Source organism: Colletes gigas, unplaced genomic scaffold (genome assembly GCF_013123115.1).
Source record: "Colletes gigas isolate AHSC1104 unplaced genomic scaffold, ASM1312311v1 Colletes_gigas_Sc00099, whole genome shotgun sequence".
Taxonomy (NCBI): Eukaryota; Metazoa; Arthropoda; class Insecta; order Hymenoptera; family Colletidae; genus Colletes; species Colletes gigas.
The window spans coordinates 27,315-46,572 of record NW_025106725.1 but is presented as its reverse complement, the minus strand read 5'-3'; the positions used below and the strand labels follow the sequence as shown (position 1 = coordinate 46,572).

Genomic DNA, 19,258 nt, shown 5'->3' with positions numbered 1-19,258 from the left:
TTTAAAAAATTGTATTTTATTCGGTATACAACATTTTCATAACCTTATACATTATTATGTATTTATACAGAAAATAGTTATTACGTTTAAATTGGAAAAAAATACTCGATAAGAAAGTAACTATAGTTATGAAATCAGAATGATTGTTCATACTCGATTGCCTTCTATAAAATGTATAAAAACGATAAGAAAAGGTTTGGAATGTCTATGTTAAAAGCTGTGTAAGTCGTATTGCCGACATTTTGTCTTTAGATTTCACTTCAATTTTAATCTATGCATTCCATTTTCATATAACTTTTAGATCGATGCATAACAAATTTTTCAATCGTTCGAATAGAAACTAAATTTAAGAAACCAATATTTCCCAGCTTCCAATAAAACTATTAACCATTAAATTTTTCCACATTAGATGGTAAATACTGACAATGTAATGTGTAAAAACGTTGGAAAAAATTGAACCTTGGAAGAAATTTTTTAACAAACAGAAATCTTTCTGTAATATGATTTCTCACAATATACACGTTCATCCATACATGACTTGGCGAACAAAATCTTCATAATTAATATTACCCTGTGAATCTTCATGGCCAGCCAATAATGTTTCAACTTCTTCGTCACTGAGTTTCTCACCTAATATAAGGTAAACATACGATTAACTTTTAACAAGATAAATATTTGCCGAAATAGTAAAATTCATTTCCGATCCGTAATACGAAGCTGAGTCGCAAATAGAAGCCGCTTATTTGACGCACCCAATGTTGTTAGAAGATGTCTTAGTTCAGCAGAAGAGATGAATCCATTTCCATCCTTGTCAAAATGACGTAAACCTTCTATAAAGTCATCCGCAGTATCGGATGTTCTAGATTTACTTATAGCTTGATAAATAGGTAGAAACACTTCAAAACTAATACGTTCGTCGGGTTTGTGTTGATGAGTGAATTTCTTTACATCCGATTCGGTTGGATTTTGCCCAAGTGCTCGTAACGCGTCTCCAATTTGTGATACATGAATTTTTCCATCCCCTCGGCTGTCAAAAAGCTGGAATGCCTCTTGGAATTCTGTCATAACGCACCAAGAACTTTAATTACTGGCATTGTAAATAACAGTAAGAAAGTTTTATATATTTTGTATGGAAATTTATTTAATCGTTCGAGTGCTGGATGTGGTTGTAAGAATATACGCTTACTATAGATTGTGTTCCTTGGCACTCAAACTTTTAAATAAATAGTAAAAAACACTGGTTTGTAATTTAAAATCGAAACGTGATACATCTATATTTCACAAACAGCAACTTTATTTACCCTCGATCGATGACATCATTCTATTAGTCAGTTCTTGATAACTACACCCATACATTTTGCACTTTATATATTTACAGGAAAAAACAACAGATCGAAAGTAAGTTGTCGTGGACAGTATAATATATATAAAATAAGCCCAAGTTTCTCTTGTTGGCGATAATGTGCGAGATGTAATAACGAAAACAACGACCGACGAAAACTTAAAAGAAACTAACAGGACAATATGTCGTGGCTGTGTATCACTTTCTCCAGTTTCTGACGGTAAAAAGAACCGACAAGTCTTGAAACTCGCTTCGCGATGCAATATATATTGTGCTTGATATGAATATAATTGCTAAAAGTAAAGTTGAAAAGAATTTAAAAGGAACATGAAGGTATGAACTGACGCGACGATTGCGATGCTATTCACTTTCTGTCTTGCTTTCTTCTTTTCTGCTAGTACTTCTTTGAAGTACCTAACCATAAAAGGTAATCACCGACACGCAAGTCTGTGACACCAGGGTGGGTCTAATAAGGTAACGATATTCTTGACCTGAATTAAGCACCGAGAAAAAACTGTCCGCCCCTCTTTGATCTCACTTTGCTTCTTGCAGAAGAAATCACATTCGCGTTCACTTACCTGCCAGCTGATCCTCCGAGTAAGATGCCTGTAAACACAAATCAATTGCCTTCTACCTTTGTTTACCTTTTAAATATTGCCATTAATAGAAGAAGACGATGCAAGTTGATACTTACCATCTTGATTGCTATCGAATACGAACCGAAAATCGCACACGTATCTGCCGCTCTACTCTAACGTATATACATACATACACGACTAACCGAGCGCCTCGATCGTACTAATTGCAAGCTTTTCAACTCAAACGTTCGTCCGTGAACAACGGACGCGTAGTCATTCGACCTTGATATGGAAGTACAGGGGTTACCTTTAAATCACCAACAATATTTTCATCAACATGATTTCGCAGTCATTCTTATTCACCGACACGTTGAAATCCCCAACAAGCATTTTTATGGAGAATGGTTGTCGGTGATATTGAAACGAAGATCCCTGTTTCACGTGCATTTTAAATATATGTGTGTGCACGTCTGATTAAAATATGTGTGCGAAGTCCATATACCGTTTAATATATGAGTATTTAGACGCGTATAAAAATTACAAGAAAGTATAAATGATAATATTGATACGTCGACACGACGGACCAATGGAATTCCGATCGCGTAACCATCTGTTGTTTACATCAACTTTATCTTTAAATCGAATGAATTATAGTATTTATTAAAAGCGGCGAAAAGAAAACGCTTGTTAAGATATAATAACGTCGATAAGGTTTATGTGTCGTGAAAATTTAAAAGTGTAAAATAATCGAGCGTCAGAAAGAATTCATAGTATGTAGCTAGTTTCGACTATTGAATTTAAAGTTAATACGACACGCTCCGCAAATCTAAGGACTACTTCTGTCACTTCTTTTTCTTAATTATACTTTTTGTCAGGTAAATCGAAAAAGGTATACTTGTTCGCGGTAGAGTTCTATTTTCGTACTATCGATTTTACCGGCTAAGTAGACATGCGTTTAACGCTTTAGCGTCCCACAATGTCAAAAGCTTCGGTCGGAAAAGTTGCTATCAGATGTTTCACCTTACACACGTTTCTCTGTTTTCAACACAGTATGTGATGTGAGTGGAACGAATGCACATTGCGCGAATGTTAGATCCAAATGAGCAATGACACCTAGAACATGTGCCTTCTCATAACGTGAGTACATGTTTCTTTTTCCTTTTCTTGATTACCATCGCTTAATTAATACTTGGAACACCGAGACAGAATTTTTCAGACAAATATAAAGGAGCATTTGTAAAAGAAAAAAGATGATTGCAATCAATACCAATCGCGATCGTTTTTGTTTAAAACAAAATTTGAAATTTGTTCGCAGTCTAAACAGACAGACGTGTAGTGAAATATCGGCACAATAATTCCTCTATTTACTAAAATGAATTTATTGTAATTATATGTATACTTATCAGATTATCTATAACACGAGCAAAAGCTGTTTAGAGCTTCGTATTAAAATGATCGATCCAAATGCAGAAAATGCACTATTTCATGAAAAAGAAAATATGATTTAATATTAGATATAAAGAGATGCATACACATAAAATATGTATAAGGACATAGAAGCATGGAAGGCACAACCATGTAACCGGAGGACATAATGAAATTGAACTAGCTTTTTTTTAGAATTCTAATCAACAGAAACATTTATGAATGATTTCTCATTATTCGAATAAAAGTTTCAGGAATTGTAATCAATCGTGCAAAACGATTCCACTTTAACGAATTTTAACGAATCGATAATAAAAAAAATGCAATTTCTATGCCGTTCCATTCTTCGTTTTTATCAGTTATCAATATAATCACGCGCAATGTTACTTCATTCGATTACATTCGACGAGGATTAATTTTTCATTATACTTTGCTGGAATGACAATAACTACAGTGTACGAAACAAAAGGTTCTCCTACGATATACATATGTATGTATTTATCCGTAAAATGACCTGTACTATAGAGCCACGTTTGCTGAACGCGTGCATCAATCAATGTCAAGGTCTCGTGCTTTTTTTTTTTACGTTTCCTTATACAGTGAGTCACAAAACTATCGGTACACGCAGAAAGCGATAAGAATCTAAAGGTTAAAATTAATAACAAAACATTCTTTTACGCATTTTATTTGAAAACACACAATGTTTAGATCAGTCGTAGTGAACCTGCGGCCCGAAAACACTCGCATTCATTATCAATATACAATTTATAAGTAAGAAATTTAATTAAAAACCGTCCCATTAAGTTGAATTTGATTAACAATTTGTTGGTTCGTACGCGTGCAAGATTTTTGTAACCGGTGTCGGATCTAATGGCGGCAAAGTGCCGTTTTTACTGCATTCGTACCGCTTTTTCTTTTATACGTATTTTCAGTGCCACGAATAGCACGCAGCGGACGAAATATCAAAAGCTGCGATCCGTCGATAAATAAATAAGATTGGATTTAATCGCTCGCCGCTATTTTTCCAATATGTCTGCCGTTACGATCGGGGATGTACAATCTCTGCAGACCTTAACAGTTCACACGAGCGACGTAACCACCGTCGATTTTGCTGGTGATTGCATATTGGTGACAGGATCAGGGTAATTTGAAATTTTAATTTTATTTAATTTTTATCATATCTCATATTTCAAACATATTTTATAGAATTTGAGATCTTACATAGTCATTAATCGGCTCTTTTTTTAGAGATAAACGCGTTCGGGTCTGGCAATGGCGAGCGACCAGAGGATACGTGGAAGCATATTTCTCACCTTTGTTGGGGCACAAGTATGGAGTGACGTCGGTAAAAGTAAGCCCGCGATCAACAATGTTAGCTTCGGCCAGTATAGACGGTACGACGTTATTATGGAACTTACGGGTAGGTTCAGTGATAAGCAATTATCGTTTCTTTCTCTCTTGAGATAGTTGCGAAATAATTTACTCGAAAAACGTATGCAATTTACGATCACGTGGAATGCTTTTAATGCGTATCGCGTGCTTATTGTACCTCGACAGACAGGATCGAAAATTTACACCATGGTCCAAGTGGGCGGAGAAGCTGTGAGAGTTTGTAGATTCTCTCCAGATTCATCGCTACTCGTAACTGCCGGAGACAATGGTCAAGTTTGTCTCTGGGATTTGGTTCGAAGGAGTTTGATCAAGTAAGATAATTACGACACGCGCGATATAATTTGCCTGAAAATGCTCCAACTTTTCGATAAAACGATATCTTTGTCCGTATTTAGATGTTTTCAAAAACACGATGGCGCTATACAGAGCGTATGCTTTTCACCGGATTCCAGCTGGTTAATTACGACTTGCACTTTCGGCGTCTTAAAATTGTTCTCTACTGCCGACATTATCGACTCGAGCATATCCAATAACCAATCGGTTACTGCGTTTGCCTGGGTAGACGATGCTCATGATTTAGGTGTCGTCTCCTGTGATGTTTCGACATTCCAGGAGGTCACAAGTAAGTACCGTAAAATTACTATTTTTGATGCGACACTTGAATTCGAGAAGAGGATGATTCTAGAAATTAGGATAAACTGTACTTGAACTATTATTTTAAGAAACATAATTTTACGTACAGCGTATTTATTGACGGCATTAGAATCGATAATATGAAAGTTACAGTTAAAACTATTTGCTCTTCTATAATTGTTACGCACTTTAAAAATGTAGAGGGAAGTGTAAAGAAACGAGTTAGAAAATCTTTAGCCTGTAATTACAGCATGTTTGAACACCTGCTGGGGTAAAATAATTTCCTAACATGAAATACGAATCACGTATCACCATTTCTATAATAGTTGTTTATAGTAGCTGTGTTAGATTCTCGACATACAATGAATAAAATAACGGATTTCGAACTGTCCTTTCCATCAACGACCCCAGCAGCTGTTACACAACCAAAATTAAGAAAACTTCTAGGATAACGATTGTTTTGCCGGAAACAAAATTTGAAAAAATATTCCGCCACACGTTTCGATATTTACATAGAGAATTAATAGCGTAACTTTGCCACGTTAAATAACTCTGAAATCAATATTCGCTGCATACATATACGATATTTTCTAATCAATACGGAGTCCGGTAATGACAGTATTGTACGTTATTTGAGACTGATATCTATCTGAAATAATACGATGGACACGTACATACTTACGAGTTAACTGCTTTCGTTATAAATATTTTACAGTTACAGGTTGTCTCTTTTTTTAAAATCATCCTGAACACATCCTAGAGTACCGTACGAAAACTAACACGAAACAATTATGTACATATATCCAAACGATGGAAAAGTTTTCCATACGCCTGATAATATTCCTACATAGGAGAGTACTACTTACACGATTCGTTTGTAGGTAACGAACCATTCACGCAGCTCTATCAACTAGTTACTTGTGGTAACGATCATTGCGTGAAACTGTGGGAGGTAACCGCGGTGCAGGCAAAATGCGAGGCTTCGTTCACTGCCCAAATAAATATCTGCAGAATAATGGAGAAGCACAGTAGTGCGTTGACTTGCGTACGCTTCAGCGCGAATGGATTGTACATCGGTAGCAGCGGCCTCGACAAGACAGCCGTGATCTGGGAAACGGTACGACTATAATAACCAGGGATAAAAAGAAAAGCTCGAAACAATTCGAAAGACGCCCAACTGAAATTTGTTTCTAATACCAACACGTAGCTAATGATAAATTCTCTTAATTTCATATAATACTGATAACTATCAGAGCACGGGAAGAATAATGGCGACATTATCAGGACACAATAGATACGTAGCGTGTTGTGCGTTCTCGAGGGACGGGAGTTTATTAGCGACAGGTAATTCCGCGATACGATCTATTTGGTTGTTGTACGCGAAACAATCGATTTCATAAACTTTTCAAATGTTTCAAACCGGCGGCATATTGAATTGATTAAAAAACTGATTAAAAATAGTGTAACGCGTTTGATCGACTAAAGTTCTCGTTAAGAATTCGATATTGTTTGACGCGCGACAACCCAATGGAAGTTTCTGATAACCGTTTCTCTTCGACGTTCCATTTTGAATTGTCGATGCTTCAGGGTCCAACGACAAGTCTGTTATTGTTTGGGATCTAACGGGTAGCTTGTGCCTCGATTCGGAACTCGCGCGATGCACGGCGCCTATGTTGTTCTTGGACGAAGAGGTAGGTAAAAATTTTTAACGAACACTCGTGTCATAGTTGATCTTCTGCTCTTCTGCTTCGTTCGTAGAGCGTTAAACACGAACGAGATGTAATGAGAAACGCGGAGACGTCGATTAACGACGTGCGATTAATTCAAAGGCTGGAGGATCAGCCCGGCGTGATAAACAGCGTGGCCTTTTACGGAAATCATCTGATCGCCTCTGGATCTGGGTTAGTCATTGATATCGTTAAATTTTCAGTCGAAAAGGTACACAACGTACAAGTACACTCGACGGTAGTAACTTTCTGGGAAATCGTTTTCAAGGTTTTTCCTCGGTAGTTTTTTGGATGTACGAGAAAACGACACGGGTTAAAATAACCTTGGCGCCATAACCAACTTGTAACGCTTTGTACGGGTCATCCTGTATTGTTAGATTCGCGTGATATCGAAGAAACTTGAACTTAGGCTTTACATTATATGTACATTGAAATATACAATTATTTAAATTATGTTTCCGTTAATTATTATATCAGTATATTATCGAATTTAGGGACAAGTTGGTGCGCGTTTGGAGCGTGGAAATGAACGAGGATGAAAGTTCCGACGTTACCATGACGTTCCAAGAAAAACCTTACAGTCCACTGGATGGTCATACGTACAGTATAAACTACGTGGAATTTAGTCCCTGCGGTAGCATGCTCGCGTCTTGCTCTCTGGACGGCACAGCCATTATTTGGAATACCGAGGTAATGGCCGTATACAGGCTGACCCATTTAAATTTATCAACTCGAGTATCTCCTCTGATTGCGACGATACGATAAATATTTTAGCGCATTATTTATTAGTTTTAAAAACGTTTTATACTATGTATGTTGTTACCTTTCTTATTGGTATATTCTTCTGGGTATTCTTCATTCCCGTTTTCGTTGATTTGTCACAGGACGGGTGTCAAATAAAATCTTCGTTCGTAAACTCGGGATCGGGTGTTCGCGTGAGTCGATGGTCACCGGACGGTACCAAAATCGCCACAGCCGGGGATGACGAAAGGACCACACTGTGGGATGTCAGTAATATGACCGAACTTTGGTACATCACTTTCATACTTGTTTGCTAATTTATAAATGCGAGGAATGTAATTATACCGACCAAACATCCGCATATACTCCTACCATTTCAACAGTCTGATATTTCACTACTAAAATACATACAATATTCAAACAATTAGTTATTAATTGGATTAAAGTTTTATACGCTACGACCAACAGGACCGTTGTTAAGTTATCCAATGATAGAACAGTGTTTACAGAGGTCATTCCGATGCAGTGAACGCGATCGCTTTTACGCATGATTCCCGTTATTTGGTTACGACTTGCAACGGGGGAACCTGGATGCTGTTCGACTCCGCCAACGACAAATATTGCACCGCGTTGATGGTCTGCGAAGAAGCCCACGACTTGGGCGTCCAAGGATGCGATTTCAGCCCAACGGACAATTTCATGATCGCTGGTAAACACTACAGCCAATATTCATGGCTGATAACTACAGTAGTAGCGGTAGTTTTAACGAAACAATGCCGCAAATTAGATTCCTCTATAATAATATAGTTCGGTATCGGTGCGTTTAAATTAGGCTGGTCGATAGCAAGTATACATCCGAGTAGCCAATTTTAGATGGAGCTATAGGTGTAATTCGATGTATTGTTTTAAAATGTAGGAAAAAGGACGGATAGAAGTAAGAAGAAGCAATCCTATCTACTAGCTACCAGTGGTAACGACTCACTGGTCAAGTTGTGGCAAATAACAATTTACAAGCAAAGTGAGATCACGTCGGCTGGTACTGGAAGCAGCGACGGCAATATACGGTACGAAGAGAAAAAGACTTTGACCGGACATGGCGGTAATGTGACGTGTGTCCGGTTCTCGCCGAATCAAGGCGAAATCCTAGGAAGCGTAGCTACCGACAGAACAGCCCGTATTTGGAGCGTGGTACGTACACGAATGTCCCAACGAAACCGTATATCAGTTATCGCAGTTTACAGCCAGGTATTTATTATTTATATCAGCATATTTTATAATTGAGAAAATAATGTGATTTTAGTACTCTGGTGCTTGCCTCTTCGTACTGGAGGAACACGAAAGTCTTGTAACTACCTGTGCTTTTTCCGACGACACGTCTCTTTTTATTACAGGTCTCCATCTTTGCTTTTTCATTTTTTCGCATCCCCCTCTATGGTACACGCCACTGATCATTGCCTAGATCGGGGATTCTCAAACTGTGTTACGTTATAATATTGCTATATGCTAAACACGTATATTGAAAAAATCAATGTTATATCTCTGTAACAAAAGTATATCAATGACGTTCCGATAACAAAAGGATAAATGCATTGATAAAATTCCACTGTATTTCGGACATGAACTTCTCAGGTTTATGGATCCCTGATCTAGATCGTACCTTTCTTTCATTAACGATAACTGTTTCGAACGAGTAGGTGGCTTGGACAGAACCATTTTAATTTGGACAATACCCCAACGACTGATTTCGCAGAATGCCCTGATTGATAACTTGAGGCACAACAGACATAAGGTAGGTAAAACGACGACTAACTATGCTACGAAGCAGTGGTGGCCAAACTTGACAACAACTATTTCCTGTACTTTGACCACGATTTCGCCACAATTTGGCCACTGTTGCTGTTGCAAAATACAGGTATCCGATAGGTAATTAGGCTTCGAAAAAGTCCCTATATTATAACTTTTAAGCGTAGTTATGATTTGGTGTTTTCAATCTCTGTTTTTCGGATGCCTGTATTTCGCGTAAGAACAGAACGCCTGGAATCACGTTCCATAAAACGCAAAATAATATTTTTCGCATCAGGTTGCAGACTGGAGGGTCGACGATACCTTAAAATGGCTAAACGAAATAGGGCTATCGATGTTAACAGAAAAGGCTTACATAGCAGCCCTAACTGGACGGCAATTGCTTACTATATCGGAAGATGACTTAATCAAAAAGCTACAAATTGAACAAGACGAACAAGTGCGTCTATTTGCCAAACAATCTGTCGCTCGTTATCGATCTTTTTAAGATTAACCATTTAATTGCTGTGCCCGAGTTAACTCGGGAAACATACTCGCCAAGTAAATAGCAAAGGCTCGCTTACCGACTAAATATAGGCTTCTAATATTTAAAAAAGAAAAATAAGAGACCGTTGGCGCATCTTGGATCGACTATTGAGAAAAAACTCGGCAGAACAGTGGTTAATTGATATTAGTTTACAACGTTGTTGTACCGTTTATAAATATGAATATATGGTTTCAGGCAGGGGAAGCGTTCAAGACCCAATTGTATTGGTTGAAACGCGAAGATAGCAATGCTGTAGAAGTGCCTATAGACGGCGCTGAAATACCTCATGAATTTTTATGTCCCATCACGCACGAAATAATGAAAGAACCCGTTTTGTGCTCCGGTAAGAAGCATAAACAGTAATTACTTACGTTCTCGAATCAGAAACTATAATGTAATGGTAATAACGAAAGTAATATTTACAGCGACATATTTTTCTTTTATACTAAAAATTAAAGTTTTCGCGAAACTTTGACAGATTCACCAATTGTTCTTACAAGTCCCGTTCTACCTAAATACTTTTCTCGTGTTTTCAGATGGATTCACGTACGAGAGAGCAGCTATAAACGAATGGTTTTTATGCGGTAAATATACTAGTCCAATGACGAACAAATCTCTTCAAGACACCTCGCTTTCACCAAACATAGTGCTCAGAAACACTATATACACTTTTCTTCATGGAAACCGACCTCAGTCTTGAGTGACGACAACAATATCGCTCTGTCTGTTTTAGTATAAAGCGTGATATGAATTTTTACACGAACTCGCGAAATACCTATTTCCCCCTATTTCGTTACATAATGTCCAATGATTTTTGCACATCTTTTGCACTTTTTCAACTCTTTCAAATCTCCCATTAAAATTGTTCCCAGGGCTGACCAAACACCCTGTATACATACATATACGCGCACGGGCGCATACTTGTCATTCCAAGCCAAATCGAGCATGGTTTATACTCGATGTCAGCGACATTGGAGAAATTGAAATATGATACAGTCCACGTGATATTAGGAGAAATTAAAAACCATATCTTTTACAAAAAAAACATTAAAGAACCCGATAATATAATACATTGTTCAAAATTGACGAGTCTGCTGCACATTAGTTGAAAATATTGAAAACCAACAAAATGATAAACCATCTTTCCTACTAATTTCACGTGGACATGCAGGTTTCAATATTTTTCCTTTTTCTTAATAAATACAACACAAACTTACCATTTCGTTGTTTGTTTACACAAGAATAAATAAAGTCAGGATATTTACGACTCTAAATGTGTTTACTTTAATCGTTCGTTTATCAACTTTTCAGCGTTAATTTATGCATGTTTGCACGAACAATATCAAGTATACATCCGTGGCAATGTTCGAGGACCAATTTTTCAAAGATTTTTATAATTTTAATAATATACAAATATTAAATTTTACCAAACCTTATTACTCCATTTGAAATTGGTACGATTTTAATTTCACAAGTGTCATGGCGTCGATTGCGAGCTGATAACTTTTCTTACATTCAAATTCCAATCACAAACTGCAACAGAAATAAAATACAAATTAAAATCGAATGCACCAAGGTTGCACATACTTAATCGTAATTAAACAATGATTGAACTCGAAATAGTGTGTACAAGATATGTAATTTCGTTTAGGAAGATATAATCGATCGATGCCGGTTAAATATCGAAGAAAACGCGCGAAACCGATTCAACTTTTTTTACAATTCCTACTCAATTTATACTATAAATGTATTAATGTTAAACGAAGGCATTATTAGAGTGCAACAGTAATTAACAGAAGCATTTAGATGTCGAGAAATGAAACGTATACATATACATATGTATGTATGTACCTTGTTAATCGAGACACTGCCAAAGACGAGACATACGCATACGAGAAGACCTTCACCCAATATATTTTTTCGGCCCATTTTCCTGGGATTCTCGAGACCCATTACCATTTCCGTGTTACTCGCAACGTTACCAATAGATTTAGAAATGAATTTCAATCCTTTCCATAGTCAACTCAAATGTATTTACGCACATGCTACAGCTGGCTGCTCATCAACACTAATTCAGTGAATAGTTTCTCAACTGACCGCCATCCATGAGAAGAGGGCGCTAAAATCAGCTCCGTATTTTCCGGTCGGTATGGCAGTCAGATTGGGCCACGAAAGTTCATAAGGTGTAAAATCTACTCGTATAACACGTCCTACCGTACCAATTTCTACAGAACGAATGACGACGTTACGAATAGTCATAGAGCGAGGAGTCGTTCATCGTCACGAGTCCTGCTGAGTCTCAATCCTTTCCCTTCTTGTTTATTTTTAATGAAAGGTTAAACTGTAACGTTGTTCATCTTTATGAGCGAGGGTATTGTAGCGGTTGAGATGACGTTCTTGCGACAGGCGGCAGCACCATTCGCTTGTGATGATACTTGCCATGTAGGTTGGTATAATGACAGTGTCGCCGCGACACTAGTAACGACGAACCAACTTAGCGTGTAATGGAGTGGCGGGGAAAGCCAACATATCGTCTAATTATTGTTGATTGTACTGCAAAGCAACGAAGTACTATAACTATACATACATTGTTGACTATGAAAAAGATGCATATTTGAATTTTTCGAGTAAAAGAATATTTACTATTACAAAGTAGTTACATAATTTAAGATTACTAATGCTTGCAATAATGATAAACTATAAATACCATAATCTCTATCGAGGGCAAAATATTTCGCAACTTGCAAGTTTTCAAACATTAGATATCTAGATCATAGACAATAGATTGAAGACATTTAATTTTTAAAAGTTATTTGATTTCTAAGAAAAGCATTTACATTAATGTGTACTTACGTAATAGATTAAAAAATGATTTTTTAGGCTAAACATGAACACGAATTTCGAAGAACTTTCACACGACAAGGATCTAATTGCAAAATTAGAACAATATCGAGATGGAATATTAAAAATCGAAGAAATGATTAAACTCGCTACGGATCCAGATATATATGAAAAACTTACAAATGCAGACAAAATTAAATACAATCTATTGATGTCTTATAGTGCAAACAGCATGTTTTGGATGTATTTACGTGCAGAAGGTAAAAATTTAGAAGTATAAAATAGAAAATCTGTCTAAAAATTAGTTTTTTAAATTAGTTTAAATATTATATTTCTTATGTCTGAACTTAATTATTAATTAAATTATTATTTAAGTACTTACTGACCCGATGTAACTGTTAATTAGGAATTGACCCGACAAAGCATAAAATAAGATTGGAAAATGAACGCTTAAAGAAATCTATGACACGCGCGAAACAAATAGAAGAAAGAATCACTCTTATGCCACGTATAAATAAAGATGCTGCACAAAGATTTGTTAGAAATGGATTATGGGAAATGAAGAATAATAAATGAAAAAAGCAACGATGTCAAAGATAAAAATGACTGTAACTTAATTTAAGAATATATTAAAGTTAATAAAATGCAAGATATTAATTTCTAGTATTTTCTCTGTGTTTTTAAATATTTTTTTTTTAAGAATTCAATGTATCATATAGGTATACCAATATTTTGAAATATTGTTTGTCTGTAGGACATTTTTTGCATTTATGTATTTACTTCTCCTTCATAACCCTTAATGGTTGCAAAGAGACTTGAAACGAGAACTATCATAAAATTCAAACATATAACAAATATATTTCTCATTTTTGTGGTAAATTTTTTCTATGAATAAAATAATGGGAACTAAATACCAAAATAATTCTAAACCAAGTACTTCAACCACATCTGATTACATATTACCTTCAAAGAATGGAAGTAACTTCACACAGATGAATCAGTAAGTTCCATTAACTCTTAATATTTATAATTACTAATGGCATAATGTGAACATGCACACACTCTACACAACTTTGTTCTTCTTTCGTTGCAGAAACATTATACATAGATTATAATTTTAAGCGACTCGTTGTTTATACTCTGAGTGAACTGTGTGAACTATTACAACTTGTTTTCTCTATGAATCACTAACATACACAGTTCATTCTGTATAATATATCATTTTTAAATATACATATGTATACTTTATTTTGTAGGATAAGTGAACTTTTCAAAGAAATAAAAATACAAAATAACGTAGAATATAATGAAGAAAAAGATGAACAATTTGCAGGACAAATTGACAATATTATTCAAGAACTTAATGTAGTGCTTGTAAAACCGTTCTCCTCTGACGGTCTTTTGTATTTTGGCACCCAGCTGTTTTTAAAGCGTGGAACAAAATACACATTGTTGGGTTACATAGATGATATATTTGGATCTATCGGAAGACCTATGTACTCTGTAACTATGGAATGCAACCCAGAAGACATATCTATCGTTAATACCCAAGTATATTATTTTCCAAATAATCCAAGTACTTCGTACATGTATATAAAACAAATGATAGACGAGACTTCCAAGAAAGAAAAGTACAGCACTATAATAAAGCATTTATAACAAATATAATATATGTACGATTCTTATATTTAAAAAATTTCTATTTTATTATTACATATGTAAGTGACATTAAAATTTTGTCATGTAATAATTCGCAAATCATATAAAATAAATGATTCTTTTGTATAAAAAATACAACATTACTAATTATTATTTATCCTACATATTCCTCTCTAAATAAGAACGTAAATAGCAACAATCAGAACTTTAAAATCAATAAAACACAAATGTTATACGAAATAATATATATAATTAATGAATTTCTATGTCTATGTTGATAAAATTTTTTGATCAGATAACGTTTCTAATTCAAACATTCATAACAGAAAAGCTTCATAAATATCATTAGATTTCAAAGATGAGAATTAATATTGAATAAAAGAATATGTAACTTTTTAAAATTTTACACTTTTAGTTTTTGTTATCATATTATTATGATATACAATAAATTATGGAACATGCGTAATCACATACATATTTCGTAAAGAAAGCGAATAATTCTGTAACATTGCTTTTGAAACGATAATAGAAATAGTGAAATCTAGAAATGTTAAACCTATGTAATTTAGGAACAGCTCATATTAGGATTATTAACAGATTATGTATGTTTTACCGAAGCGCTAGTATATGTCTAGTATCTAGAACAGGTTTCTAGTACCGTTAGTGCATGCTTCGTACTTGCAATTGGTCGCAACAGTCTCTCGAAACTGTAGGTTGTTGACAACGTACATATTTCTTATTGTAATTTATCAGCATTTTTCATAAATGACGACCATTGAAAAACGTGTACTTATCGCGAACTACTCAGGATTCGTTTTCTGATCATGGAAAGCTAGTTGTAGCTTTTATTAAATCTAAGATATAACGAGTTTTACTTTCGTCTGATCAATTGCCACGTATGCAGAAGTGGATAGATAATATACAAAGCAAAATATAGTACAGTTATGTCAAACGAAACTATCGAAATTCCAAACAAACGAATAATGACGGTACGTATAATCGAAATGAATTCGATACCAAGTTTTACAAATAATTTTTCATGCATAATATTTAATTAAGTAAAATATTTCAAGTTATAATATACTAGTAAAGTACAATGTATGCAGGCACGCACGCGCGCAATGCACGGACACATACATACATACATAAACACGCACCTACCTATCCACACACGTTTCTACAAATGTAAAATATAGATATTATTTTCATAAAATACCTATACATTTTTATTTTTTTTACATTTTTTCTCGGATATCCAGGTTTAAGTAATGTAAATGTATTATTGAAATTATGATAATTTTTTGTTTTTAATAAATGGATGTGCATAATGTAAAAAAAAATTTTTAAACAATATTATTTTATCATTTGAACTAGTATGGTGTTTAAAATTCATGTTCATATTGGTATTGAACATAATGATTTTATTTTTCAGCCATATTAAACACTGCACAAATTGTAACTAAAGATTAAAAAAAAAAAAATTATATTTTATGTTATAAAGAATATTTTTTTTTTTAGACTTGTACCAATATATCGGAGCAAGCCCACCATGTGTCAAGAGCAAAACGTGGACAGGCAGTGGGAAGCGTAAGAGGTTTTCGTGGATGTACCGTTTGGTTAACAGGCCTTTCCGGCGCAGGGAAAACTTCTATAGCTTTTCAAGTTGAAGCTATTTTAGTAAATCATGGGATTGCTGCTTACGGTCTTGACGGAGATAATGTAAGAAGTGGTTTAAATTGTAACCTTGGTTTCAGCAAAGAAGATAGAAAAGAAAATATAAGAAGAGTCGCAGAAGTAGCTAAATTATTCGCAGATAGCGGTCAAATTTGTTTATGTAGTTTTGTCTCGCCGTTCGAGGAAGACAGACAACTGGCGAAACAAATTCATAAAATGTCGGATCTTCCATTTTTCGAGGTCTTTGTCGATACGCCTCTCAACGTATGCGAAGCTAGGGACACAAAAGGATTGTATAAAAAGGCACGTCAAGGAACAATTAAAGGTTTTACTGGAATAGATCAGATGTACGAAAGACCGATAAACCCTGATTTAGTGGTGACCACGGAAAATTGTACCCCAGAAGAATCGGCCGCTACGGTCATTGATCTTCTAGAGAAAGAATGCATTATACCGGGGCTGCAAAAATCCATAGTACCGATACGGGAGTTATTCGTTCCAGAATCGCGAATATCTTCTGCCAAATTAGAAGCTAGTACTCTGCAAAGTTTAGAAATTAGTGATATAGATGTACAATGGGTCCAGGTTTTAGCGGAAGGTTGGGCTGCACCTCTCACAGGTTTTATGAGAGAAGATCAGTATCTCCAGGTATATGCAATAATGTTCTGTAAAACACGAAGCAATTACATAAAACTGTTATTAAGCAATTAATGTATTATTATTCCAAGTATAAAACACTTGAACGATATTTTTAGACTCAGCATTTAAAATGTCTCCTTCAAGGCGACAAGGAAATCAATCAGTCTGTTCCAATAGTTCTTGCAATATGCACAGAAGATAAGGAACGTTTGGATGGACTTTCAGCATTCACATTGAAATACAAAAACAAGGCTGTTGCGATATTACGTAGGCCAGGATTTTACTTTCACAGGAAAGAAGAAAGATGCGGATGGCAATTTGGTACCAACAACTTAGGTCACCCATACGTAAAAATGATTCACGAATCTGGAGATTGGTTGGTAGGTGGTGATATAGAAGTTCTTAAAAGAATCAGATGGCACGATGGTCTCGATAAATATAGACTTACACCGAATGAAATTAGAACGAGATGTAAAAAAATGAAAGCTGACGTTGTGTTTGCGTTTCAACTTAGAAATCCTATACATAATGGTCATGCATTGTTAATGCAAGTACGTTTATTAATTTATTTAGTGTTTAAAATGAACCTACATAATATGGATGGATTTAGATCTTTTACTTGTAGGACACGAAAAAGTTTTTGTTGGAAGAAAGGGGATTTAAAAATCCTGTATTACTTTTACATCCCCTGGGTGGTTGGACAAAAGATGATGATGTACCGTTACATACAAGAATTCTGCAACACGAGGCTATACTCAACGAAGGAGTCCTAGACGCTAATTCTACGTTATTAGCAATTTTTCCAAGTCCAATGATGTATGGTGGACCGGTTGAGGTAAATTTTCATGCGTGTGTGTATACCGCGGAGAGCTGGTAAGTTTGCGGGGCCCGATGATTATGGTCTCTATCCTAAAGTCCGCGTCCTATTTACTGAATGATCAGTGGTGAGAATAGGTAGATCAAATGGAAAACTTTTCTCTCCTTCCTCTTTCGTCCTATTTGCAAACTTACCAGCTCCCTGCAGCACACGTACTTACCCGTGAGTTAAATATTTCATACATTAAAAACTTCTATAATATTTCTATTACTGTTTGATTCAGTTCTGTTAATTTAATATTAGGTACAATGGCATGCGAAAGCTAGAATGAATGCAGGTGCTAATTTTTACATTGTTGGAAGAGATCCAGCCGGTATACCGCATCCCGATAAAACTGCAGTTCCAGATGGAAATCTTTATGATCCCACTCATGGCGCTCGAGTTCTATCAATAGCTCGAGGATTGCAGAACCTAGAAATTATACCGTTTAAGGTTGCAGCATACGATAAAAAATATAAAAAAATGTCTTTCTTTGACAAACAGCGGAAAGAAGATTTTGAGTTCATATCGGGAACGAAAATGCGTGGTATGTATCATATACACTATACATACCTATCCATACGTACATACACGGATGTTTCACTCAGAGTTGAGCAAAATGTAATCTGATTACGTTTAATCACATTGCAATTGCACTCTATTTAAAAATAATTAGGTAATTATTATACACTTTAAAGATTTGGAAAAATTACAGTTCGGTACCATAGTTGTAAATGTATAGATTGTAATAACCATAATATTATTGGACTCGTACGAAATGTGCTAATTAAAAAAAAGGTAGAAAAGTTTAATGTTGAAAACACTTGCAATGTTCTTTTACAGGTTTTGCCAAATCAGGTGAAAATCCACCCGAAGGCTTTATGTCAACCAAAGCATGGCTTGTCTTGGCACAATACTATCAAAACTTGGAAAAGTAAAAAGATATTTGTAAAAACATTAGAGATTATTAAACATTTGAAATTAACACATTTAGCATAGTAAAATTAAATTGACAACTGTTGTAGCATAATAAATAAGATAAGAAAAGATCTAAAACTAGTGCAATTTTAATATTGCAATACATTTGTATATTTGTACATTGTTCTTGTACAGCACAGGGATTTCAATATTTATCTGTCTATTAGATAAAATCAAATCTATTTACAATTATTGTACGATGCGTACGTTAATTTTATTTTATACTATAGATACAAAACCTAATTGTATTTTTCACGTACATTTTATACGAATATATTATTTATGACTACACGTATACATTTAAAAATGTATATTTTCCTGTAATCCATAAATCATGCATAATTTTAATGTATATTCGATAAGCGTTTATATGTACAGTAAATACCTTAAAAATACTTTATAAAATATCAAATAGAAAATTAACTGACATTCAAGTTTTTTTTT

The 19,258-nt window shown here is 35.0% G+C and overlaps 5 protein-coding genes across 14 annotated transcripts; 4 read left to right on the top strand and 1 right to left on the bottom strand.

Annotated features, from left to right (window-relative positions):
• Positions 1–168: 168 nt before the first annotated feature.
• Positions 169–9,685, bottom strand: LOC122404074 (myosin-2 essential light chain). Of its 2 annotated transcripts, none has more exons than XM_043407961.1 (4): positions 9,527–9,685; positions 1,302–1,334; positions 753–1,058; positions 169–630 (listed from the first exon to the last, which is right to left on the bottom strand). In XM_043407961.1, exons 1-4 carry the CDS (start codon positions 9,549–9,551, stop codon positions 524–526), a joined length of 471 nt encoding a protein of 156 aa, XP_043263896.1. In that variant the 5' UTR covers positions 9,552–9,685; the 3' UTR covers positions 169–523. The 2 variants fall into 2 exon arrangements, with proteins under 2 accessions (XP_043263896.1, XP_043263895.1); XM_043407960.1 differs by lacking the exons at positions 1,302–1,334; positions 9,527–9,685 and adding exons at positions 1,921–1,948; positions 2,037–2,257 and having other exon boundaries at positions 219–630.
• On the top strand, positions 1,066–11,404 carry LOC122404072 (WD repeat, SAM and U-box domain-containing protein 1-like). Of its 2 annotated transcripts, none has more exons than XM_043407958.1 (18): positions 1,066–1,675; positions 4,278–4,487; positions 4,594–4,765; positions 4,903–5,048; positions 5,133–5,359; positions 6,252–6,487; positions 6,624–6,714; positions 6,958–7,061; positions 7,129–7,271; positions 7,592–7,787; positions 7,982–8,127; positions 8,339–8,547; positions 8,755–9,026; positions 9,139–9,229; positions 9,533–9,627; positions 9,919–10,080; positions 10,363–10,510; positions 10,704–11,404. In XM_043407958.1, the coding sequence occupies exons 2-18, from the start codon at positions 4,375–4,377 to the stop codon at positions 10,865–10,867; spliced, it is 2,715 nt and encodes a 904-aa protein (XP_043263893.1). In that variant the 5' UTR covers positions 1,066–1,675; positions 4,278–4,374; the 3' UTR covers positions 10,868–11,404. The 2 variants fall into 2 exon arrangements, with proteins under 2 accessions (XP_043263893.1, XP_043263892.1); XM_043407957.1 differs by lacking the exon at positions 1,066–1,675 and adding an exon at positions 2,863–3,057.
• Positions 11,405–12,024: 620 nt separating this feature from the next.
• On the top strand, positions 12,025–13,674 carry LOC122404075 (nuclear nucleic acid-binding protein C1D-like). Of its 8 annotated transcripts, none has more exons than XM_043407962.1 (3): positions 12,025–12,429; positions 13,048–13,268; positions 13,415–13,674. In XM_043407962.1, the coding sequence occupies exons 1-3, from the start codon at positions 12,404–12,406 to the stop codon at positions 13,582–13,584; spliced, it is 417 nt and encodes a 138-aa protein (XP_043263897.1). In that variant the 5' UTR covers positions 12,025–12,403; the 3' UTR covers positions 13,585–13,674. The 8 variants fall into 8 exon arrangements, with proteins under 8 accessions (XP_043263897.1, XP_043263902.1, XP_043263899.1 ...); XM_043407967.1 differs by lacking the exon at positions 12,025–12,429 and adding an exon at positions 12,445–12,613; XM_043407964.1 differs by lacking the exon at positions 12,025–12,429 and adding an exon at positions 12,624–12,735.
• A 147-nt stretch (positions 13,675–13,821) lies between these two features.
• On the top strand, positions 13,822–14,667 carry LOC122404079. Its single transcript, XM_043407972.1, has 2 exons — positions 13,822–14,008; positions 14,265–14,667. Exons 1-2 carry the CDS (start codon positions 13,896–13,898, stop codon positions 14,665–14,667), a joined length of 516 nt encoding a protein of 171 aa, XP_043263907.1. The 5' UTR covers positions 13,822–13,895.
• Positions 14,668–15,340: 673 nt separating this feature from the next.
• On the top strand, positions 15,341–19,038 carry LOC122404071 (bifunctional 3'-phosphoadenosine 5'-phosphosulfate synthase-like). Its single transcript, XM_043407955.1, has 6 exons — positions 15,341–15,656; positions 16,186–16,989; positions 17,097–17,531; positions 17,606–17,815; positions 18,101–18,383; positions 18,680–19,038. The coding sequence occupies exons 1-6, from the start codon at positions 15,612–15,614 to the stop codon at positions 18,772–18,774; spliced, it is 1,872 nt and encodes a 623-aa protein (XP_043263890.1). The 5' UTR covers positions 15,341–15,611; the 3' UTR covers positions 18,775–19,038.
• The last annotated feature ends 220 nt before the right edge of the window (positions 19,039–19,258 follow it).